Raw genomic sequence first — 24,770 nt, 5'->3', positions numbered from 1 at the left:
TTTCTTGATAGAGGTTGAGAATCATCTAAGGTTTGCAAGGGCTTGAAGACTTGAATAGTCTGTGTAAATTTGTGGAGGATTGCTCTATGTGTGGCACCCATGTGAAGCTAAAAGGATAGTGAAAAATCTCAAGTAAAACTTGAGAAGTGAACGTAGGCTTGGTTGAAGCCGAACCATTATAAATCTGTTTGCATCTGTTTCTCTTATCTCACTTTCTATTCACTGTGTTAGCTATACTCCACTGATATTTCATCTAATATTCTTGATAATTACCTGTTATTCATTTGCTAAATCTACCTATCATCAATTATTATTTGTTGTATTAGTTCATAATTTTTGTTGGGTAATTGCTAGTTTTTAATTTGTAGAAATCCAATTCACCCCCCTTTTGCGTTGCTTTTTGGGTAACAATATTTATACTAAAAAGGGGGAAAACTCTCAAATTTTCTTGAAATTCTTGTTGGTGGATCATGTTCTTTGTAAAACGCTTGGGTTTTTATGAAAGTATCTTTAAAATGTGAGAAATTCTCAAATTTTGATAAAATCCTAGAAGTTGAAAATGTTGAAATTGAAGTCTTCGTTAATTTAATGAGAAACTTTGAGCGTGGAAAAGTAGGTATTGTTGAACAAACGTGATTTTGAAAGTGGTGTTTGAAAGAACTGAGATTTATGAAAATGTGGTTGATGGGAATGCTGGAGAATCCTCTGGTGGAAAATTGTGTACTTTAAAAAATGTGAATTCTTGAAAGGGTGGTGCTAGAGACCACCAATTTAGTGACTCTAAACTCACCACTAATGAGGTGATAAAGCAAAAAAACAAAAAAAAAAGAAAAGAAAAACAAACACAACACAAACTGTGGCAGTAGGTGGGACCAACTGCCATATCACTAGTGGTAGCTCTAATTAGAGCTCCCACTTATTTTCCTTCTTGAAAAGAGTTAAGAAATAGTTATCACGTTGACGTTGTTGATTATGCTCTTATTGTATATTGTTAATTTTAAAATATATTGAATAAAGATAGCTACTTTAGGAAAAAAGCATATATGAGACATTTTTTGTCAATACGATCTAAAGGCTTCATAGTACTAGCAATTCGCACAATTCAAAAAAAAATTTACACTACAAGAAAAGTGCTTATAAAAGACAGAACTTTTTGCGACGGCATGTATCCCGTCGCAAAAATGATCTTTTGCGATGGCATTTGAAGCCGTCTCAAATAAATGTCTTCTGCGACGGTAGTCACCCCGTCGCTAATAAGCACACAAGAAAAAGTGTCTTAAATATGGAAGTATTCGGGACGCATTGTGTACCATCGCAAAAATAAATTTTGTTGAGACGGGTGAAATTTACCATCGCAAATAGTGGACATTCGTGATGGCAATTCTCTGTCGGAAAAAAACTCTTACTAAAACGGCATCGTTTTAATAAATGGATTTTATCATTTGTGACGGCTATCTATACCGTCGCAAAAGGTACTGAAAATATTTCGTTTGGTTTGATTTTCTGAAAAAATTTTGGGAAATTTTCTCTACAAATAAGTTTTTAAAAATAATCAAACCAAACAAATTTTCTCAAAAAAATTTCTCAAAACTTGTAAACCAAACAAGTTTTCCAAACAAATCTCTCTCTCACACATATCAAATCAATCACTTTTTTCAAAACTCTATCTCAAAATAATTTTCCAAAACATCTTTTAAAAAAAATCAAACCAAACATATTTTCGTACTTTTTATCTCTAAAACACATCTCTCAAACACAAACCAAACATACCCTTCATCTCCCTCTCTCTTAGCCTAATTGGCGCTCGATCAAAACCCCAAAAATTTCATCCCCAAAATCCCTAACACCGTTCTCCCTCACAATCACAGAGATTTCGAGTTCACAATCACAGAGACGAGGACGAGTTCGAGTTCGAGTTCGTGTTCACCGACGATCACAGAGATTTCGAGTGTTCACCGACGATCTCTCTCTCAACGAGCGACGACGGTTAGCGGTGGTGCGGCGACGGCGTATTACGATCTCTCTCTCTCCCGCGAGCTCAGTCAGTATGCTCTCTCTCTCTCTCTCTCTCACACACACACACTGATGATGGTGTGGTAGAAAAGTAGGGCGAGAGAAAAAAAAGGGGTTTATTACGAATATTCAGTGATCAGCCTTTTGATGATTCTCAGCTGGAAAGTGCTTAGCAACAGCCATCTAGAGGGGAACATCAACCTGCATCTGGAGGTGAACAGCTTCAGGAACCCCCCGCAGAAGTTCCTCAACATGAGGATGTTCCTTCTGCAGAACAGCAACCTGCATCTGAGACTCAAACTATGTCACAGAAAATGGAAATCCCTAATAATAAGGTGAATTGAAAATTGTGATGTTGCCTTTTGTTTTCTTGTTAGTAAGAAATGGTGTTTCAAGGGAGATCAAACACCCCTCTCCCCAACTTGGGTTCTTGTTGATTGGATTATTAGATGAAAGGGTTAATTGTGAAAATGATGGTAAATTGCTTATGAAGTTTAGATGAGGGTGTAGGAAAGACAAAATATGGTCTATAAATGGAAAAGAAAAAACTGACTTTTGATGAATGTGTTAGTTTCATGATTCAAGAGGGGATCTAGAGCTTGATTTTAGTGTGGACCTCAGATGGATCTTCCATGGGGTACTTTTTACTCCTTTTGAGACCTCATCTTTCTTCTCTTCTCTTCTCTTCTCTGCTCTGCTCTTCTCTTTTATTGTCTTTTTAGTATTGTTTTAGTTTCTTCTTAGCCTTCCATAAGTACAACAATTCTACAGAAACATGACTTCTATAACATTTTCACACATAGCTTTCCTTTGTAATTTGGATTTTGAATCCATAAAAATCTCGGCTGTCCTGCTCTATCATCATCTGAATTTTGAGTTAGGATGCATGTTTTATTTAGCCAGGGATGTGTGGCACAATGGGATCAGGGTAGTTGATTTTATCCATGGCTTGAGGTGAAATTTGATCTAGTTGAGTTCACATTGGCTACTAATAGAATGATAGTTATAAGATAAAATGGACTTAGTTTTGTTGTTTTTTGCTGAAATTTTTTTAGAGTTTTAGAAAAAAAAATAAATTGAGAAACACTTTAATGGAGAAAAATATTTATTAACTTGTACATGAGCTGGCTACTAGATAAGGGGAAATGGGATGTTTTGCCACCTTTTCTTTTGTCTCACCATACAGCTCATCAACATTTTTGGTCTGTGCTTATCCGTGGAATTAACTAGCTCCAATTTTCTTTGATATGGTGTTTTCTAAAAGATAGCCAATTTTGGTGCAGATTGGAGTTCTCATTGGCAAGGCTGGTGATACTATACGGTTTCTACAAATCAATTCAGGTGCCAAGATTCAGATCATAAGGGATGCTGATGCTGATCCATATTCTGCCACTCGGCCTGTGGAGCTAATAGGAACTTCGGAAAATATAAACATGGCTGAGAAACTGATAAAAGATGTTATAGCTGAGGTCCTATGCTTCTAGACTTGATGTCTTTTTCTTTCATCTACTCTCTTCTTAATTGCCCCCACATTTTGTTTATGGTTGACCTGCATTTGCTTTGTTCTTTTGGTGTTACGGTTTGTTTCTTCTTTGATAAAGCTACATTTATTTTTTGTAGGCTGATGCGGGGGGTTCCTCCTCCCTTGTGGCTAGGGGTTTCGGTGTGGTACAAGCTGCTGGCACTGTGAACAAGTTCTCATACAAGTTCCAAATGAGAAAGTGACTTTGGTCTTCATCTTAGTTGGTTTTCACTCTCTCTGCCTCATTGCCTCCCTCTCTTGCTTGCTTCTTTCTGACCATTCCATATTTGAACTTTCTTTTGTCCCAGGTTGGTGTAATCATAGGTAAAGGTGGGGAGACTATTAAAATTCTACAGACAAGATCAGGGGCACGCATTCGGGTACTTGATATCATATGGCCCTGCTTTGAGATGTATGTGAAAATAAGTACAAGAATTCTCAACAGAGGTGATGACTGTCCTTCATAAAAGTGATACCATTTCACAAATACTGACAATGTTATTTTGTTTAGTTGATACCACAACATCTTCCTGATGGGGACCAATCTAAAGAAAGGACAGTGCGCGTGGCTGGTGATAAGAAGCAGATTGAGATGGCAAGAGAAATGATAAAGGAAGTTATGAATCAGGTTTGTTTGAACTTTCACCTTTCTTTTGAAAAAATCGCAATGGATATTGTTTTTCCTTGCTTTTGATTGTTTCAATTTTATTTTGTTGAGTCCAGATCCTTCAAAGACTAGAAACTGAATTTTATTAGGACATCCTTATTTTCAGAGTATTCTTATTAAGTGTTTGTTCAAGTCTGCTTTGGATAAAATCGGTGTTCTGAACCATGACACTTTTTTTTTTTTGGGCTTAGCAGTTAATTCAACTCCGAGTTTGAGACCATATGTAATTAGATTTGAACAAAGAATAGCATCGATAGGTTTATTTTGGAAGTATGCTATTTTATAACTGATATGCTCTTTTCTTTTCTCTTATTGTTATAACATGTGTAAAAGGTCTTCATCTGTGCTATAAATTATGTCAACTCTTTTACTGCACCATATTATCCCATGTTGTTATCAAAGAACTTCTCTAGTAACACGTACTGATGTCTATGTGAACCTAAGTTCAGATTTGGTTAGCACGGATGAGAATTTTATGTCAATTTTTTATGAGAGAGAGAGGTGCATTGCTTGTTGGCCCCTTATGTATAAGTGGGCAGTAGGTTAATCCATTGTTGTTTAAGGCTGGGTGCAGCTATAGTGCATTGGACAGCTTGAGGCTAGGCAATGTATGCAAGACAGCTGAGGCACGTGCCTTTGGCACATGCACAAGGCGATCACATTGTGCACTTAACTAAAATTTTGGTTTAACTGATGTCTTTGTGTGTTCAGCCACAGGGAATTTAACTGCTTAATATAAAATGCAGACATGTGTTTGAGCCATGTTTTCCCAGTAAAAATGCCCTAGGCATTGAACAACAGCTCTATTAACAACTTTCCTCTGCTGAAGAACTTCAATTCAGCCATCAGAGTCTTGCTCATCTGATGGACCATGTTCTTCTTCTACTTCCACTCCCAGTGTTACATGAACTCTTTCTATTTCCCCATAATATACCAGATATGACAAGGGTAGGGGTGTGGGATATTTGTCCAACACCCATATTTAATTTAGACACTTGGATCCTCTAATTTTCTATGATGTTTGAAGAAGAATATTACATTTGCTAGTAAAATAATATTTCTGGTCTCTCACATAGATGAGAGATAGAAAGTTTTTAAATTCTATTTAATTTTAAGTACAATCTAAGTAATTTATATTATCTTATCTAAGAATATTATACAATATGTAATATATATATATATATATAAGTGTTCAGGATATGTCTATGTACTCATACTCAACTTTTAGATGCATATCCCAATATCTTAAGATTTAGGTTTATGAAGGTCTAATGAATGTTTGGATACACACTCACACCTGGTACTGGTACTTGAGTCCATGCCTTCTAAGTTCTTTTTTTTTTCTCCTCTCAACTGGGTTGTGGTTCTGTTTCTTATTTTACACCTCTCTCTTCCTCCTTTGCTCCCTTTTCTATTGGGTTGCTTCTTTTCTTTTTTTCACTCCCTGTTGCAATGATTTCATGCCTCTGGTTTTTTTTCCTGCCGAGTTCCACTTTTCATGAATTACACCTGTTCCTTTTTTCCTGATTTTTAACTCTATTTTTCTTCTTTGCTTCTTTAAATGACTTCCTCATCTTTTTTCTTTTTCTTGGTTCTCTGTTTTTTTTTTTCTCCTCCTTTGTTCCTGTAAATTGTAAATACTTGTAATAACTAAACTATAATTTGTGAATAACTCATGCCTCATTTATGAATTTGTAAATTATTAATGAATAGCTCATTTATGTTTCAAGGGTTTAATATTTGATATTTCTTATGTTGAACCTTAAATTATTTGTTTATATTAAATTACCAAACGGCTTCGGTTTAGCACGAAACTTGGCACACACGACCGTCTAGGCACGAGAGACTTGTGGGAGAAGACAGGATTCCAATCGGGTTCCCGGTTTGTGAGTTAGAGCCGGATTTCACTCTATGCAAACTAGTTCCTTAAGAAACTTGAATTCGAGGTGTTGACACCCCAAAATCACCAAACGGCGTCGATTTAGCACGAAACTTGGCACACACGACCGCCTAGGCACGAGAGACTTGTGGGAAAAGACGGGACTCCAATCGGGTTCCCGGTTTGAGAGTTAGAACCGGATTTCACTCTAGGCAAACTAGTTCCTTAAGAAACTTGAATTCGAGGTGTTGACGCCCCCAAAATCACCAAACGGCGTCGGTTTAGCACGAAACTTGGCACACACGACCGTCTAGGCACGAGAGACTTGTGGGAGAAGACGGGACTCCAATCGGGTTCCCGGTTTGAGAGTTAGAGCCGGATTTCACTCTAGGCAAACTATTTCTTTAAGAAACTTGAATTCGAGGTGTTGACGCTCCAAAATCACCAAACGGCGTCGGTTTAGCACGAAACTTGGCACACACGACTGTCTAGGCACAAGAGACTTGTGGGAGAAGACGGGACTCCAATCGGGTTCCCGGTTTGAGAGTTAGAGCCGGATTTCACTCTAGGCAAACTAATTTATTAAGAAACTTGAATTCGAGGTGTTGACGCCCCAAAATCACCAAACGGCGTCGGTTTAGCACAAAACTTAGCACACACGACTGCCTAGGCACGAGAGACTTGTGGAAGAAGACGGGACTCCAATCGGGTTTCCGGTTTGGGAGTTAGAGCTGGATTTCACTCTAGGCAAATTAGTTCCTTAAGAAACTTGAATTCGAGGTGTTGACGCCCCCAAAATCACCAAACGGCGTCGGTTTAGCACGAAACTTGGCACACACGACCGTCTAGGCACGAGAGACTTGTGGGAGAAGACGGGACTCCAATCGGGTTCCCGGTTTGAGAGTTAGAGCCGGATTTCACTCTAGGCAAACTATTTCCTTAAGAAATTTGAATTCGAGGTGTTGACGCTCCAAAATCACCAAACGGCGTCGGTTTAGCACGAAACTTGGTACACACGACCGCTTAGGCAGGAGAGTCTTGTGGGAGAAGACAAGACTCCAATCGAGTTTCTGGTTTAGGAGTTAGAGCCAGATTTCTGTCTAGCCAAAATTATTTACTTGATTATCTTTGTAATTATATAGTAGTTAACACAGCGCCGTCTCAAAAAATCTCAGATTTTTACATATTAATGCTGACAGCAGAATTCCGTCGCAAAAAAAAGGTGTCGTCGCTAAAAACTTTTAGCAACGCCCTTTGTTGTGACCCCCCACTTGCCGTCGCTAAAAGTCAGTTGCTGTCGCAAAAAAATTTTTTGAGATGACATTTTGAGTATTTGCGACGGCATGCAAAAAACCAAAATTTTTGTAGTGTAATAATATAAGAATAATAACAAAGATAAATGCGCACATAACATGTGTTGTTCAAGTGATAAGTGCCTTCATAATTAAAGGCATGATCTTAGTTTTGAATCTTGTCCTCATAATATAATTTTACATGAACGCCTACTATAGGCATATTTTTAAATTTTTTTTTGAAATATGAGATATTTTGTGTCAACACGGTATATAATAATAGTATCGATAGATAGATGGATTATAGATGTATATGTGTGTGAATGTGTTTGTATCTATTAACCTAAAGATGGAAAGAAATGGATGGAGGAGTAAGTGGCATGGAATTTTGGGATGTGGATAGAGTTGGTGGTAATGGTGGAGTAGGGGTGAGCGAAGGGGTGACAAAGTGGGGAGGTGGTGGTGGTGATAGTGGTGGAGGAGGCGAGGCGGTGGAGAGTGGATTTTGTAACAAAATTTTATTGGTAAATTGACATCCATAGAATATTGGGTAAAATGACTAATTTATCATTTCTCTGTTAGTTGTAATACACAGACTTGGATTGATTGATTGATTTAATTGAAACTCATTTAAAAATGTAAAGTGATGGATTGATTGATTTAATTGAAACTCATTTAAAAATGTGTAGTTTAAATTGATAAAATTAATAGATTAAGTTTTAATTTATTACTGAAATTAAATTATGTTAGAATTGTAACCCCAAAAAATGTTATGAATGTGCTGAAGAGGGCATGTAAAATAGTTAAAATTCTACAATGGAACTCCAAAATATTAGATACAAATCATAGTAACTGGTACAGACTCAAATCAGCATTTGCAAAATCAAAAGTTAATCAAAGCATGTAGTGTCTTTTGAGGTTGGAGTTTCAATTCAACTCCAACCAAAACATGTAGCTAATTAACCAAAGCAAAAGTTCCCAATTACAAGGTCCTGAGCACAACTTTCAATTAATCACGATCTGGGCATGAGGAGAAACTCTGGTGAAGAGACTCACTTGTTCTCGAGTCAACTCTCTCTCATTAAAAGGTACATGCCCGTTTCTCAACCAACACTCTTTTTGGAAGTACTGTTCAGGATCATCAAAAACTGGAGATATAGAGTCTCTAAACTCACTGCCTTTTCCAACAAACACTTCACCAGCTCCATCTGACATTTATAACCAGAGAAGTACAACAACTAAATAGTCTTAAGCCGATGTAGAAGCCCAACTTGAGGTAACCGTTCTCCACCCTCTAATTTGAGAAAATAAGTGTCCAAATCTTTACAATCACGCGCCTCATTTGAAAACATGCTTGGATATTTTGCATCCCCATATGTGGACAATTTCTTGTGTATCCCATTCCAACAAGACCTTCGAAACTGTGATGCATAAAAAGATTGTTGTAAAGATTGTAAGCTTAAAAAAAACCACGACATAAAAATATGAACAGAAACTTACATCGATTTGAATTTCTGGAGAACGGGACAATCTTCCAAAAAGGCCAAGAACATAACCACATTATATTCTTCCTTCATGGGTGAAGCTAGAATATAGAATTCCTTGAGGTTCTTGAATAGAGCACAACGATCAGCATTCAGATAATATTCTTCGATCACAAACTTTTGAATGGCCAAAATGGCATAATGAAAAAAATACACACAAAATTAGCAACAATAAATAATAAGAACCAACGACAATTACATGTAAACAATTACTACCTCAATAATCCATTTGGAAGCAGCAAGAACCTCGATCTCAGCGAGTTGGCCAAGCAATGTTAACGTTGCTTTTCTCCAATCGCGTAATGCACCAATCAAATAGTGTAACTTCAAGATGTCGACAAGGATTGTGAATGCGAAGCATATTCACGCAAGCCCAAGTCTTGAGGGTCACTAAATTGGGTGCATCCACTTCTACTGAGAACTCTCTTCCTACGCTTACCCGATAAAGTACAAATTCCTTAAGACTCGTGCTAGAAACCTTCACCATGTAAAGCCCTTGGCAAAAGTGCAAAGCTAAATTCTCAAGAACCGAGCATTTAGATACAATGGCTTCGAGCGCTTGATCAGTAAGGTAAGAATAAAAAAGAGTGAGTTTTTTCAATGACACAAAGCCCCTGAATTCACAATCAAGTTTTGTGGGTGGGCAAAAATCAACACGGCTCAACACCAATTGTTCTAACCACTCAGTATTAACAAAGAAGAATGAATTGGGCAATTTAAAGAAAAACAAAGACGTATAATCTCCTTGCCAATAGAACTCGAGAAATCTAACGTGCTTTGTAATTGCGAAATTGACCCAGTTCTTGATATCGGGGTTGGGAATGTGATACTGATCAACTGAGGCGATGACAGTGAGTTTTCGAATTGTAGAGGATTTGTGAAGGCTAAGACACCGATCGATAAAGCTATAATCGACGATAGGTTCGATTGTTGTTCGGTATATAGAAAAGGAAAGCATCGGAAATCGAGAACGGGGTTGAATTTCCAGAGGTCACGCCACCTTTTAGACAAAATGTCTGTGAATTGCAAGCTTCATCAGCAAGAATGAAAGGATGTGGAGTATGATAGTGTCTGGTAGAGCACTAATACAATCTACTTGTTCTTCCATGGAGAGAGAGAGAGAGAGAGAGAGAGAGAGAGAGAGAGAGAGACTTGAGCTTCAAGGGACTATATCAATGGCGTAGAGAAAGGAGTTAGGAGGCGATCAAAAGGATTGTATTTGGAGTAGTGGTGTTTCTCCTAATCCAAACTCAATCTTAATTTTAATTCCTTCAATTTGTATTGAAATCAATCACATAATCCAAAACCTACTTTATATGGGATTTTGTTTGAGCTTGTTTATATTGGATGGAATTGTGAGTATAATAGGATTATGTGATAGGATTATTAGTGTGATACGTACCTAGATTGAAATTGTAAGATAAAATAGTCTTTGTTTGTAGGAAATGGCTCCCCTCCAGCCACTCATCTCAACTGGACAGTTCTATTCAGACTTATGGGGCTCACTACGGGTATAATTTTGATAATTTGAATTATTTATGTTATAAAGTTCTTTATTTATGTTATTGTACGGGGAGCAAATATTCCGGCGAGCCCGTACTCCTTTCTTCCGAGCTTCGTCTCTGTCCAATCACCTGCGAGCCAATAAGGGTGAGCTACCCGGCGGTGTGTGGTCGGAAAAACCCTCCGACGATCAAGTTAGAACACACACTCAGAGGATAGCTAGAGAGAAGGGAGAGAGAGTTTGGGTGTAAGAATTCCTTACAGAGATGTTCGTGTTGCGTATGGGGGGCGCAGACATGCTTTTATACCTTCTGAGCCCCATATCCACTCCCAGTCATCTCCTGACACGTGGCTCTGCTATCCCATCTGTCAGCATAAACCATGCCATTCACCACCTAACCTCAACTGCCTGACTTCACAGCTGGAGCTCGGCAGCCGAGCTGTTCTACCTCGGCCATGTCATGCTTCAAACCCATGCGCCTAGCCGGACAAACACATGAAGGACCGGGCTAGGCGGCATCTCGGCAAAGCCTAGCCCGGGCACCTCCTTTGGTTGGCCTTCTTGCCGGTCAATCAACTACCTCGGCTGACCGCGCCTTTCCGGGCGCCGGTCTCTCGGTCTGTCTGGTTTCGACCATCCTCGGACCGAGCATCCTGGTCTGACCGGTCACTTCCTGGCCGAGCAGTTTCTGTACGGTCCGGGGTGGCACACACACTCAGTCCAAACTCTGCCCGGCCTAAGTTCTGGCAGCCCATTTCCGGGCGGATAGTTGATCAGCTCGGCCCTATACACCGTTGGGCCCTCAACCTGCTCGGCCGTCACCTCGGCCCAACTCCAGATCATAAATTACCCTCTCAGTTATTCATAAATTTTTTTGTAAAAAAAATAGATTAATTTGATAATCGTAATACACTCAATAAATTAAATAGATTATGATTATCAAATCTACCTATTTTTTCTATATAGATAATATAAATAAAAAATCTTATTAAATGTACGGTTCGAGTCATCGAAACCAAGCTTGTGATAGGTCCCACAAACTTGGACAACACCCTCTAATTCAAAAAGAAAAATCTTACAAAATGAACAGTTTGAATCATCGAAACTAAGCTTGTGGTAGATCTCACGAACTCAGACAACACCCTCCAGTTTAGATGGATGATTGGAGTGGAGCCCGGTTCTTGTTCGTATATTACCGGATTAGTAATAACATGATACTAATTTTTTATTTTTTTATTTTACTATCTTTGGATAGTATAATATATGAAATTCCACAATTACTCCTTTTTTCATTTGAGCATTTGCATCGGGCTTGCTATATTAGTTTTGGAGCTATGTTAGTCAGACAATGTCCAAAAGAACCATTGCATCAATCTACAACAAAATAAATTTTGACATTGCTACAGTATATTGCTTGACGCAGCGATGTACTGTTCACAAGTTATACATTATTTTATTATTTATTCTAGATAAGATATCACCAAGTGGTCGACCACCCGGTCATCCACCCAGTCAGCCACCCAATATCTCTCAAAACTGGACAATTTTCACCAAGTGATCAACCACCTAGTCATCCACTTGGTTGACCATCTAATAAAAAATGAATATTTTATAAAATTAAATTTTAAAATAAAAAATTTGATAAAGTGTATACAATTAAAAAAAAATACCAATTAAAATATAAAAATAAATTTTTAGTTATAATTTGACTCAAATTTATTGAGTCTCATGCAGATGTCCTTAGAAGACTGATTGAGGGGAAATGGCAAAATTGTATTTGAACATCAATCTCATTGGATTGATTTTCAAGCCTCAAAAATGTTTAAGAGCTCTAAATTAGGAGCTTTAGAGGAATTCAAATTTGTCTTTTTCCTCATAATAGTTTATCTTTTTTCCTTCTTTTTTTTTTTTTTTTTTTAATAATTTTTACCTATACCAACTATGTAAAGTTCAATTTAAAGCTTTACACCTGGTACTCACTATCACAGCCGTTCGAGCCTAGGTCCCCAGTTGAGGTGGTGGCTTGAGTTGAGTGCTAGATTCCAGAGTGCTAATCCTCTAATACATTCCCTACTCACAGGTGCCGTGAGTGGCTTCCACATTTTACACAACAAAATACATCACTCATGCGGCCAAACAAGGCCAAGTTTGGCATGTGCCCAAAAAGTCAAAAAGTTACTCAAAAAGTCAAAAAGTTCTCACTATTCAACAAAAGTCAAAAAGTGCGGCTGGACAATTCTCAATCCTAATTTTTCCCTATACACTAATTTGTACAATTTTTTAATACACATTTTTTCAAAAAAAGTCAAAAATTAACCTAAACAACCATATTTTTTTCCTCAACTTTTTAGTCTAAAAAGTCAAAAAGTGCACTTATTTAGGACATCCCAAACAACCCCCAAATATGCCTCTTTTTTTTTTTTCCTCTAGAATTTTAGAAAAATTATAAAAACAAAATTTATGTAACAAAATAAAATTTGAGTTTTTAATTTTATCAATTTAAATTTTAATCTTTTAATTTATTTTTAATATAAATTATTAATTTATTTTCGTTAAGTAAAATTTAAAAAAAAATTATTTTAGTAATTAAACCCAATAAAAATGATATTTTAAACAATTTTTATATTTTGGTTATTAATCTTAATGTAGGTGCACATTAACTGAAATTACCTAAAATATCCTAATGACTAAAATATATATATATATATATATATATTTTTGTTAGTTTTAGTTAATAGAACAAACGGATGGTTAAATCTGAAAACAAATCAAAAGATTAAAATTTAAATTGATAAATTTTAAATTTTAAGATTTATTTTATTACAAAACTAAAATCCTAAGATTTTTTTTAAGAAAAAAAATTCCCTAGATTTAGTGTGTGTGTGTGTGTGTGTGTGTTTATTACAAGGTTTTATGAGGTTAGATAATCTTAGGGGTGAAGAGTGGTGCCGGAGAGTACGGGTCACGGTGGGTTGGGTTGTGGAGTCGTGGTGGTGTGGGTTGCTGGAGAGTGGCGATGGTGGTTTCTTTTTTTTTTTTTTTTCTCAGATATATATATATATATTAAAAAGTTTTGCTCCAAAACGAGGAACAACAAGAATGCACTAAACAATAGCACTAGAAGATGATCTGGACTTGATGGGGAGCACGAAATGAATGATTAAATTAATGATTCATCCAATAGTTGTTTCCAAAACTATCTCGGAGCATGAATGAAATGAATGTTTCAAGAATAAGTTAAATTTAGGGATGCAATTTGGACCGGTTCAGACAGAGGAGAAGTTTAAATTTAACCCAACTAATGCTGAGAGTTGTATATGTCTAAATTTGAATTGTAATCTAAGATTGTCCGTCCAAACCCAATATGAATGAAACCCAAATTACCTAAGTTACTGAATTGCACTATAAATTGATTCATTCTCTTCAATAGTATCCCAACATTTTTATTTACTACTATGAATTGCTTATGCATTTTGTTTGTATTTGTCATTCTCATTCCTGGTAATGCACAACTTTTAGCTTCATATAAATTGGCCATACAATGGTCTGATTCGTTCTATTCTAATATTCAACTTCGTATACTTCTGTTCTATTCTAGTAATCAATTTTGTATACTTCTTAAATTGGTTGTGAATTTGAATTCTTGTGGAATATCTATCCCACAACAATTCAATCCCATAAGAATTCAAAATCCATGGCCTATTTAGCCATGACAAGTCATCAATTGACATGCTCTACATGGCCACCATGAATCAAGTCCAATTAAGTTTATTAGTTTCATTATTTTTTGATCTAATGAGTAACAATTGTATTTATGAGAATAGAGCTATTTTTCTATGATGGTCTGATTCGTTCTATTCTAATAATCGATTTTATATACTTCATAATTAGTTGTGAATTTGAATCCTGCAAGAATTCAAAATCCACGACGTATTTAGCAATGGCAACAATGGTCGTAATTGACATGCTCTACATGGCCACTATGAATCAAGCCTAAGTAAGTTTATTATTTTCACTTTAATTTTTGTTATTTTTTTGATCTCATGAGCAACAATTATATCTATGAAAAATAGAGCTATTTTTCTATGGTGAGCATGACAATACAAAAAATAAAATAAATTAAAATATAATGTAATAGTACAAAATTGTGGCTCATTACTAAATTCTAATATTTTGTAGGTTACGGCATTCACCTATCTTCTTCCTATGCTGTCAATACAATGGTCCAATCTCTTAGTTGACAACACGAGATTCTTTAATAATACAACCTTACACATATTTCTGTCTTGCACTTTTTATAAAACAGCAGATTGAATGGGCTATTAGAATAAGCATACACTATTACAGTACCAAGAACTCGTAAATATTGATCCTATCCAGGCAGCTCTTCTATTATTAGATGGTACGCATTTAATACTTTTCTGCATTTATATTCCGTTTTCACTGTTTTAATTTTGATGAATTTCGTTTATGAAGACTATAAACTTTTGATGACACGTGTTGCACCAAATGACTTGTTTTACACTCCATATCAATTTATGGGAGCAATTGATAGATTGATTGTATGTAAATTTGGTGGTTTAATAGACAATCAAATGGTTGAAATTCATTTTTGTGCAATGATGATGTCTAAATGATTTTAGATTAATTTACTTTTAAAATGATATTGAATCTTTTAGATTAATTGATGACTTACGTTTGATTTTGATCTGCTGTGAATCACTAGAAACAAACATGTAAGTTGCAAGGAATGAGCTGTCCACTGATCATTGCACAAAAATGAATTTCAACCATTTGATTGTCCATTAAACCACCAAAATTACCTACAATCAACCTATCAATTGCTCCCATAAATTGATATGGACACATGTCATCAAAAGTTCATAGTCTTCAAAGTTCATCAAAATTAAAAAAAGTGAAAACGGAATACAAATGCAGGAAAGTATTAAATGCGTATCATCTAATAATAGAAGAACTGCCTGGATAGGATCAGTATTTAGGAGTTCTTGGTACTGGAAGACGTATATTTATTCTAATAGTGTATATTTATTCTAAGAGCACATTCAATCTGCACTTTCATAAAAAGTGCAAGAGAGAAATATGTGTAATGTTGTATATTAAAGAATCTCGGGTTGTCAGCTAAGAGATTGGGCCATTGTATTGACATCATAGGAAGAAGATAGGTGAATGCTGTACCCTACAAAATATTAGAATTTTGTAACGGGCCACAATTTTGTACTATTACATTATATTTTAATTTATTTTATTTTTTGTATTGTCATGCTCATCATAGAAAAATAGCTCTATTTTTCATAGATATAATTATTGCTCATGAGATCAATAACAAAAATTAAACTGAAAATAATAAACTTACTTAGGCTTGGTTCATGGTGGCCATGTAGAGCATGTCAATTACGACCATTATTGTCATTGCTAAATAGGCCGTGGATTTTGAATTCTTGCGGATTGATCTACGAAATTTAGGAAGTATACAAAGTCAATTATTAGAATAGAAAATTTCTATGAAACTAAAAGTTGTGCATGACCAAGAATGAGAATGACAAATACAAACAAAATGCATAAGCAATTCATGGTTGTAAATCAAAGTGTTGGGATACTATTGAAGAATGAATCAATTTATAGAATATTGAAAAAAAAAAAAATTGTTTGTACGAATACTGAATCAATTTAAGAATACAAGTTGCATGATCTACCCTCTAATATATATATATATATTTTTGTGGTACATAAATTACACTAATCATTCTTTAGATTAAAAAAAGAAAAAGCAAAAGATGTTTTTTTAATTTTTAAAAATAGTTTTTGAGTTTTCAATTCATTTTTTTATACATATATTTTTGATGATTTTTAAAAATATTTTAATGATTTTATAAATTTTTAGATTCACTTAATTTTAATATACTTAAAAAGAAAAAAAATTGTACTAAAATCTTTTAAAAAAATCATTGAATACAACAAAATACCAAAATGTATTGAATTTTCGTATTTGTTTTGGATTTTTTTGCATTTGATGAATTTTTTAAAGTTTTTTTCACAAATATTATACTTTTTAAGCATATTTAGATTATGTGTATGCAAAAAATAAAAAATTGGAGTAAAATATTTAAAAATTTCACCAAAAATAAAAAAAAAAACTCAATTTTTTGTAAAGTGAACTCAATTTTTTTATAACCAAGCATGGTAAAATTTCATAAGTTTGGGATAGTTATATCAACTTCCCTTTTAGTAAGACTAAAATGACTTATTTAATATAGATGTTTGTAAAAAAAGGAAAAATTATGCATTTCAATGTAAAATAAATGTCAATATTATTTTTTTATTCGTGTAACGAATTATTGATGAAAAACAAATTATGTATGATGTAAACATTTTAGAGACCAAACATTTTTATTTCCAAAAATGAAACCTAGCTGGTTCATCCAAATGTCATTTACAAACCATAGTGCTTGAGAAAGGGACATCTACACCTACATATGGACATTTAAATTATAATGCCAGTTAACTTACACAATATTCCTATGATTTACCTAAGTCATCCGGATGTCATTTGTGTGATTTTAATAGCAATGTTATTGCTATATTGTTTGAAATTGATGTGGCATATAAATTGTGGGGGGAAAAATTCCAACATGAAGGTTTAAAAACAAAACTATAATTTTATATCCACAATTCATATGTTGTTATCCTTCTAGGGGGAAAAAAAATCTCTTTTGAGGAATTTAAATATATATATATATATATTTAAACTTTTTAAAATCTTGTGTTGAGAAAAAATTATCATTATTTATTGCAATTCAAAATTTCTAAAATGTGGGGGGAATAGGAAAAAAAAAAATGAAAGAGAAATTAATGGTTCCGAGTAGATGTGAGACCGCTAGCAACATACTTTGAAGATCAAAATGATACAAAAAATTTCGTACTTTAAAGACGAATGACACAAATCTCATGTACTTTGACATTGATATAATGAAAGATTCTTCGTTTCTTCTTCTATTATTTTCCATTGTATCATCTTAATACTTTTTCAATAAAATTTTATTATTTGTCAAAAAAAATTATTAAATAAAAAAAATCTATTATCCATGTAATAATACCAAGATTAATAATCAGAGTTGAATTTGCAAGTGATACACAAACAACCTAGATTCACTTCCAATGTCAAATGTGTAATAGTGTTGAATTTATATCTTGAAGAATACAAAGGTGGTAAGTCGCAATTTTCATTTTTGCAAGATAAAAAATTTTAGCAAAATTATTACACTAAAAAGAAAAACATCGCCGGCGCCAATTATTTAGATAGATCTTACAAAAATCTAGAAAGATATGGTTATACTTCCACATCATGTATTCTAAAGGGCAGTCTCAATCCCAATACACTAGACTTCTATCACTGTAGGGGCCTAGTCAAATATACGTAGTCTCACCTCTACATGTAGATAGGTTGTTTCCGAGTTTGTGTTCTTGTGTATTTGTTCCTTCTACTTACTTAGTAGCAGGGGCATAAAATTTGGAGTGGAAGGATTGAGCAGCCTCTGATAATCCTAATGATTTATTTACATCACCATTTAGTTGTTGATTTTTAGATCTAGTGGCCCAGAATGACTTTAACAAGTCCTCAAATGGAGGAGTTTTGAGTTCTTCAATTGATGTTGGGCATGGTAAATTAAATGGTTGCTTCTGTGGTGCTGATGGTGAGTGCTGATCATCCACCTGGTTAATAGAAACACAATAATGTTTCAGCTAGAGACAAAATACATGGACATGGATACATGACACAACGATTTCCAAAAAAATAAGAACAAGGACATGGTGATAAAATGGCAAAAAAAAATGGATACATGATACAATGATTTCCAAAAAAATAAGAACAACGACATGGTGCAAATTTTTTTTTTCCATAAACAACTAAATTTAATAAAAATTAACACCAATTTAATTTTTTTTTTTTTTTTAAAAAAAAAAAAAACACCTGAAGTTAGACTATGTTGTATGAGCCTTTAGGGATCCTTAGAAGGCAATCTTTGAACTTCACACAATTGTGTATATGTAGATCAGTGTGTGACATTTTGTATATAAAGACATGTTATGCTGCCTAGTCCATGTCCCATAAGTGTCTGACAAAACTGTGTCACCTATTTTGAAGTGTCGGTGTCTCATAGATCATGTTAGACTCTCACAACCAAAACTGTATTTCACTGGTGCAAAAACCTTGAATTGTGATGCACTTACCCTGTATTCATTAACCAGAGATTTCTCTGCATTTTGTATGATTTCTATGGTTTTGTGGGAGTGAGTGATTTCCATTTCTCTCACTCCCTCACGACAAGTCGCAATCAAGGAATTGATTTTCTTGCTTGCATCTTGATCAAGTTTCAGTAAATCTGCAAGAAAATCATCCAGAAAATAATTTTATCTGAGTGAAAGATCAATTTGTATGAAACAATGGAAACTTACCCTCAATGGAGGAAAGAAAACTCTTGTTTGTCGCGATTTCTTCTTCCATTGTTGACAAGGAAACAGAAGAAAACCGAGCACGGATCACTTGATTGGCTTCCACTCCACCCCTAAGTAAACAAACCAAGGGACATTTGACAATACAATTCAATTTCTTTTATTAAAAAAAATATATCAATTTCACAGGATGAACTCACTTGACAATGGAGTTCATAGAATCGACATTTCTTCTCTGAAGACTAAGAAGGGAGTCTTTAGCATTCCTCCAATGTTCAGCAACCATATTTGCCTTTTCCATGCTACAAAATTCATCAGAGAAAGATAACAAAGATTCAATAGTATGATATATAAAAATTAGATTAAAAAAAAAAAGTAGAAATGGGTACACATTATAAAATCAATTTCAATAGTCATAATGTCATGAAATTGATCATACCAATGTCTAACGCCTTCTTCTAGGCCATCATTCACGCTTTCCACTACAGTACTGTCCTCAATATATTGGGCGTAAATCTTTTGTGTGTAAGTTTCCCACTCTTCTTGGACAGAATTAGTCGAATCTTGGATGTTGGACATTTCCTGATGTAGATTGTTGATTCTGTTGGCGGCACTCCCTCGAACGCCATCAACCTCTGTTTGAACCTAAACAACCAGATTGAGAGATTCATAGAATCAATAAAGATTTAAGTCCACCCTCCTCTGAAAAAAGCTAAACAAATCTCAAGCCAAAGAGTAATCATGCGGTCAAAAAGGGTAAGTTATGATAAGGTTAAAACACAAAGGGAAAGAGAACGAATTCGTTAAACGGGAACCAAAGCATATCTTTCACATTAAGTTGTGTGTGTGTGAGAGAGAGGTTGAAAGAGATAAATTGAGATGAAGTTTTAAATGTATTGCCAATTAATTGGACTGCCTACCAGCTTTATTTTCCTAGCAGTTGAAGTAGCTAACATCTCTGCCACTTTATCCAATAGTTGCCTTTCTTCGTTAACAGCATACTCCTCGAGCTTCTTTTCAAGTGCATGGAGTTCCTGGTCATTCACTGTGCACGCTTCTTCCATTAAAAGTGTCAATTTTGAAAAATGCAAGCTTAAACTCTCAAAGAAATTCAGTATAGTACTGGAAATCGATTGAGTCATCTGCAACGTTCTGGAGTGAGCCTGATGTCACAAAGTGTCAAACATAATTTCGAAAAGTGATTAACTTTTAATGAAAGAAAAGAATTGGGATTGATGATAAGTATAAGAACATACCTCATGCTGGTGTTGCGCAAAGACAGCAATCTTTTCCTCTTGATTATTGAGGTTATTTTGTAGCTTATTGATTAAAGAATCTGCCTCTGAAGCAATATTTCTAAAAAGCTGAGAAGAATGAAATGCAGCTATGAGAAGATGACAAAATCATGGAAGACTCAGTCAAGAAATAGTACTCACATTCATGTGGGAAGTTGAATGATTTGATATTTCCAAGTTTAGATTATCAAAAGCTAACTGGGATTTTCCATCAAGTTCTCCTGCTAAATCATTCAAATGTTTTATACTAGAACCATACATGGATTTAAGCCCTCCAAGCTGTGCTTTAAGTTGTTCAGTAGCCTAAATATACATTAAAAGAACAGTATGAGTTCCAAATCCTCCATGTGTTTGCTTCAAGCATTGCTGAAATCACTGATAAAAGACAAATGAGTTCTTGTTTGTAACCAAATAATTTATATTTTACCGTGGCCTTTGTAGATACAAACAATTGTGTGTCTTCTTCTATTACTTTCAGTTGCTGTTCTTGTTCTGTTACAGAAGCGGCAACAGTTTCATGTAAAACTTCAAGCTGCTGATCTAGTTGAGAGCGAAAGTTCTGGATTAGAACTCTGTTCCTGTCTTCCACTTTACTTTTGCGATCTGTTCACAAATCATAATTGGCAATGTCAATGAATCAATATTTTGACAACATGATCTTCTAATAATTTTTAAAATAAAAAAAAAAAATACAAACCAATGTCTGCAAGCAAGCTGGATACCCCTGATGCTGCATTCCCGAGCTCAGCATGAAGCTCAAATGCTTTTTCAGTCATTGCTTTCTCTAACAAAAATATAGAATTTAAAAAATTTTAAAATCATTGATGCTCTTAGTTATTTTCAGAACATTTCTCTCCAGGAAAGTGAAGTTTTTTAGGACTATCAGAGTAGAATGCCAATACTATATTTTCATAAGAAAATATTTGCCAAAAAATATTACAGAACTCTTGCTTACCGGATCCTAGTAGATTAAAAATCAGGTAGTCCTTTTCTTTAATTTTTTCATTTGATTGGCTATATCTTTCTTCTAGATCAAGTATTGCTTGTCCAGTTTGTTCAAATTCTCTCTGCAGGTGAAAGCATAATACAAGTAATTTAGTCCCTTCCCTTGTAGAAAAGCACTGTAATTGTACAGAAATTATCTAAGAATGTTGAATGATGATCAAATTATATAATACCTGAGTAATTTCAAGTTTTTCGCTTAGTTCTTCAACTAACTGTTGCTGATTAATGTAAAGCTCCTGAAGCTCCATTAGTTGCTGCGGCATATAAATTTATCAACATACTACTGAAATTTGTGACTTAAAAAGAGTAAAGTCCCGAAAAAATTTATACTTGCCTTGTTTTTACAACCTGAATCAATTTCCATGCGCTCTATTTTCTGAGCCATTGCCTGTACAGATAGATCAAGAATTAATAGAAAGTTTTGATTTCATATTAAAGAAAACAAACATTATCTAACAGCTATTGGGTTGGATCTAAACCTTCTTAGCAGCTTCTTCCTTCATGTAATGGTCCCGTGGAATGTAGATGCCATTCTTCTCCCTTGTAGCACATAACTCTGGTGATATATCCATCTCATATTAGATTCTATGGAGTTAATTTTTTGCACCTTGTCATTTTGTAGATATTAAAACACTAATCTTGAGATATATGAATGGGGGAAGTGCTCAAAAACCTTGCTTAAGACGGTCTATCTCTGCGTACAGATCTTTGATCAGCTCGGACTTTATCAGCTTTTGATTTACCTAAAAGTAGTAGTGAGCTGAAATTATTATTGAGGGTAAAAACTAAAAAGAAGATAGTGTGTCGAAAGATTGGTGAGGGAATGATTACTAACTTCTGGTCTGTTTTTGATGTTTTTGGCACGGTATGCATATTCTAGAGTGCTGAGTGTTTCTTCCAACCAGTAGATAGATGGTGATATTGTAGCGATTATGCATGTCTTTGTTTTTCCTCCTAATGAATCTCTCAATAACCTTGTTAATTTGCTATCCCTGGAATTCCAAAATTAAAACCTTCAACAGTTCATCATGCATTCTAGATGTAGCATTATATCATGTATTAATTCATGTACTGTTTTGCTAACTAGAATTCATACCGGTATGGAACATGTACAGACTGATCAACTAGGGCATTAATGACACGACCAAGTGTAAGCAAGCTTTTATTGATCTCCCCAGCTTCCCTCCTCGCTCTTTCCTACATTGAAAATTTCTCAGGTGTCAAGTGCTTTCATGTTACATTTACTCGTTTGAGAGCACTGGAAAGGCAAAAGATTAAGGGCAATATTGTGAAGCAGATACTAATCAACTAGCAAATCACCAAAAAAGCAAGCAAAAGATTAAGTGGCATATTGTGTAGCAGCTACTTGGAATTAGGTAGCAAAACACTAGAAAAGCAACAATATGTGATGCGGTGTGGTTAGATAGGAAGTTCATGGCACTGGATTTCGGAGAAATTCCATTGTTTTTGCCTTCAAATTTGGAAATTTACTACTTTTGAAGTATTTGACTAGCTGGTTTAGAACTTTAGTCAAATCTGTTTTGATCATAATTATTCCAAGAAATCTCTTTTCTATTCTAGATTCAAATTTTGAGCTCAACTCAAATTTTCTATTTTGATAACTCGTTGATTATCTGTAATCATGGTGTGATTAGTGAGTAGTTACTGTAATTGTGGCTTGGATTATGGAGTGGCTAGTAAGCCATTAAAAATAGTCAATTATTGACCAAGTTTGATAAAAATTCAGAAAAGTTTTTCTATTTTGTATTGTTATTATATTTCCTTGTTTTTTCGTTCATTCAATACCCTCCTCTGCATCAACATGCCTACACAGCATTCTCCTAACTACATTCAGCAAAAACAATAACAAAAAACCAGATATACCTCTCTTGCACCAGAGCGTAATATATTCTCCGCACCAGCAAGATCGACAAGATTCAGTTTTCCACACTTGATCAGCTCAATTCCCTCTATACTACACTCTTTAGTATGAATTGTAATCGAAAATATTGAGTGAGAGCGGTTACTTTGTTTGTTCAGAAGAGTATCTGCAGTATGCTTTCTTCCCGAACCTTCCTCTAAGATTTTGTAAATTTCATCTGCAGTGCACACTACTTGCTCTTCTAGGCCTCTCACGAAAACCGCTCCCTTGCCATCTTCCATGAGGGCTATTGGCTTCCTTGACTTGTCATCTAAGGATTTTGAGACTTCATCAGGGACCAGAAGATCGGTTATTTCCTCATTGTAGAGCTCTAGAAACGTAACTTTCATGCTATATTCGGTATTTTGAGCTTCAAGAGTATCAAAAATTTGTTGGACCACTCTTGGAATCATGCCGACAGCGTTGTGAAATTCTCCGCTCTACAATCAAGGAAAGAAAAAGCAAGCTACATAGAAAGATAATAGATGAATGCATCGGCAACACCTGAATGTGGCACTATTAAACGCGTGGCAATGGTGGAAAAGAAGAAAAAAAAACCAACCTTTTGCTTTCTTCCTTCTCCCTCCATGGTGTAAGTTTTCCCCGTTCCTGTCTGACCGTACGCGAAGATAGTGCAATTATAGCCCTCGAGAGCTTCATTGACTATTGGAGCAATGGCTTGTTCGTACAAGTCCTTCTGCTGGGATTTTGGACCAAATACCTGAAACAAGTTTCAAAAATATAACTATTAGAAACAAAATTCAATCCTTCAAAAACTCAAACAAAAGCAAAATCAAGAACTCACTTTATCAAACACAAAGGATTTGTCTAAGTGCTTATTAGCTGCATTTTGAATAACAGACACTTCGCGCTTATGCTCGTTACAAGAAATTGCCACTGGCATTTTTGCCCTCTTTTCATCTTCACTCAATGGCCTAGAACACAAAACCATCAATATGATATAATCAAGCATCTAAATTTACAAATATGTATGTGTTGAAATTGAATATTTCGCACCTGCAACGCAGAACAACCTGCACGTTGATACCGTCATCTTTATCAATCTTGATTGAGCTTCCATCAGATGATCGCGAATCTTTACTGGACTTATCACGAGACCATAAAGTATTACACAATGATAGGGGGATTAAACTCCCCTTCTTCTGTTGACGTGCTTTTGAATTGTCCATAAATTATGTATTTCTATCCCTAAAAGGTTAAACAAAAATAAGAACTAAAATAACTTGAAATAAAAGAACCCAATTCATGATTCAGATTTTCCAAACAAACAAACAAGATAATCAAAATGAATCTGAAAAAAGATTGCAATCGAGAAGGAGAACATACAAAGTAATTGCAAGACTTGATCATCAGGGAAATTAAAGAAATTAATGAAGTTTTGTTTTATATGAATATAGAACAATAAAAAGATTAATGAAAGCTGATATAATTTAGTGTTTATGTGATGGCCGGCCAGTTGAGTCGAAGAAAAGTACAAGCAGAGTGGTGAAAGGCACAAGAAAAAGAAGCAACTGACGATGAATTCTAGAGAGAGAGTGAGAGAGAGAGAGTTGCAGAGGGAGAAACATGTAATAAGAGCAATGCCATTACTCTTGAAATCAAGTTGAGCTTTTATGACAGTTTTATGATCCTTAA

General features: G+C 34.9%; 2 protein-coding genes across 39 annotated transcripts; one reads left to right on the top strand and one right to left on the bottom strand.

The window, feature by feature from the left end:
• The first annotated feature begins 1,776 nt into the window (after positions 1 to 1,776).
• Positions 1,777 to 22,953, top strand: LOC114261725 (uncharacterized). Of its 38 annotated transcripts, none has more exons than XR_014363594.1 (8): positions 1,777 to 2,045; positions 2,172 to 2,348; positions 3,297 to 3,482; positions 3,634 to 3,734; positions 3,844 to 3,915; positions 4,047 to 4,163; positions 10,360 to 10,428; positions 22,309 to 22,953. XR_014363594.1 is itself a non-coding variant. In XM_082919319.1 (5 exons), exons 2-5 carry the CDS (start codon positions 2,316 to 2,318, stop codon positions 3,851 to 3,853), a joined length of 330 nt encoding a protein of 109 aa, XP_082775445.1. In that variant the 5' UTR covers positions 1,777 to 2,045; positions 2,172 to 2,315; the 3' UTR covers positions 3,854 to 4,492. The 38 variants fall into 38 exon arrangements, 1 of the variants encoding a protein (XP_082775445.1); XR_014363596.1 differs by having other exon boundaries at positions 22,281 to 22,953; XR_014363586.1 differs by having other exon boundaries at positions 3,844 to 3,947.
• Positions 17,925 to 24,304, bottom strand: LOC114261724 (kinesin-like protein KIN-5D). Its single transcript, XM_082917885.1, has 21 exons — positions 24,132 to 24,304; positions 23,920 to 24,049; positions 23,677 to 23,835; positions 23,078 to 23,554; positions 22,290 to 22,390; positions 22,029 to 22,185; positions 21,867 to 21,936; positions 21,673 to 21,749; positions 21,528 to 21,581; positions 21,367 to 21,447; positions 21,144 to 21,255; positions 20,886 to 20,972; positions 20,616 to 20,791; positions 20,330 to 20,491; positions 20,150 to 20,257; positions 19,814 to 20,056; positions 19,333 to 19,538; positions 19,094 to 19,195; positions 18,897 to 19,006; positions 18,672 to 18,823; positions 17,925 to 18,152 (listed from the first exon to the last, which is right to left on the bottom strand). The coding sequence occupies exons 1-21, from the start codon at positions 24,302 to 24,304 to the stop codon at positions 17,925 to 17,927; spliced, it is 3,165 nt and encodes a 1,054-aa protein (XP_082774011.1).
• Between the last annotated feature and the right edge of the window lie 466 nt (positions 24,305 to 24,770).

This window comes from Camellia sinensis, chromosome 3, assembly GCF_055761805.1.
Source record: "Camellia sinensis isolate YWXY chromosome 3, ASM5576180v1, whole genome shotgun sequence".
Taxonomy (NCBI): domain Eukaryota; kingdom Viridiplantae; phylum Streptophyta; class Magnoliopsida; order Ericales; family Theaceae; genus Camellia; species Camellia sinensis.
This window is presented reverse-complemented; position numbering and strand designations above follow the sequence as displayed.

Coding starts and splice junctions, on each gene's coding strand:
- LOC114261725 (XM_082919319.1), top strand. CDS start 2,316: ATGTCACAGAAAATGGAAATCCCTAATAATAAG. Junction 2,349..3,296: donor TGGAAATCCCTAATAATAAG/GTGAATTGAAAA, acceptor ATTTTGGTGCAG/ATTGGAGTTCTCATTGGCAA. Junction 3,483..3,633: donor TAAAAGATGTTATAGCTGAG/GTCCTATGCTTC, acceptor TATTTTTTGTAG/GCTGATGCGGGGGGTTCCTC.
- LOC114261724 (XM_082917885.1), bottom strand. CDS start 24,304: ATGGACAATTCAAAAGCACGTCAACAGAAGAAGGGGAGTTTAATCCCC. Junction 19,539..19,813: donor CTGCTAGGAAAATAAAGCTG/GTAGGCAGTCCA, acceptor CTGGTTGTTTAG/GTTCAAACAGAGGTTGATGG. Junction 19,007..19,093: donor TCTATGAACTCCATTGTCAA/GTGAGTTCATCC, acceptor TTGTTTACTTAG/GGGTGGAGTGGAAGCCAATC.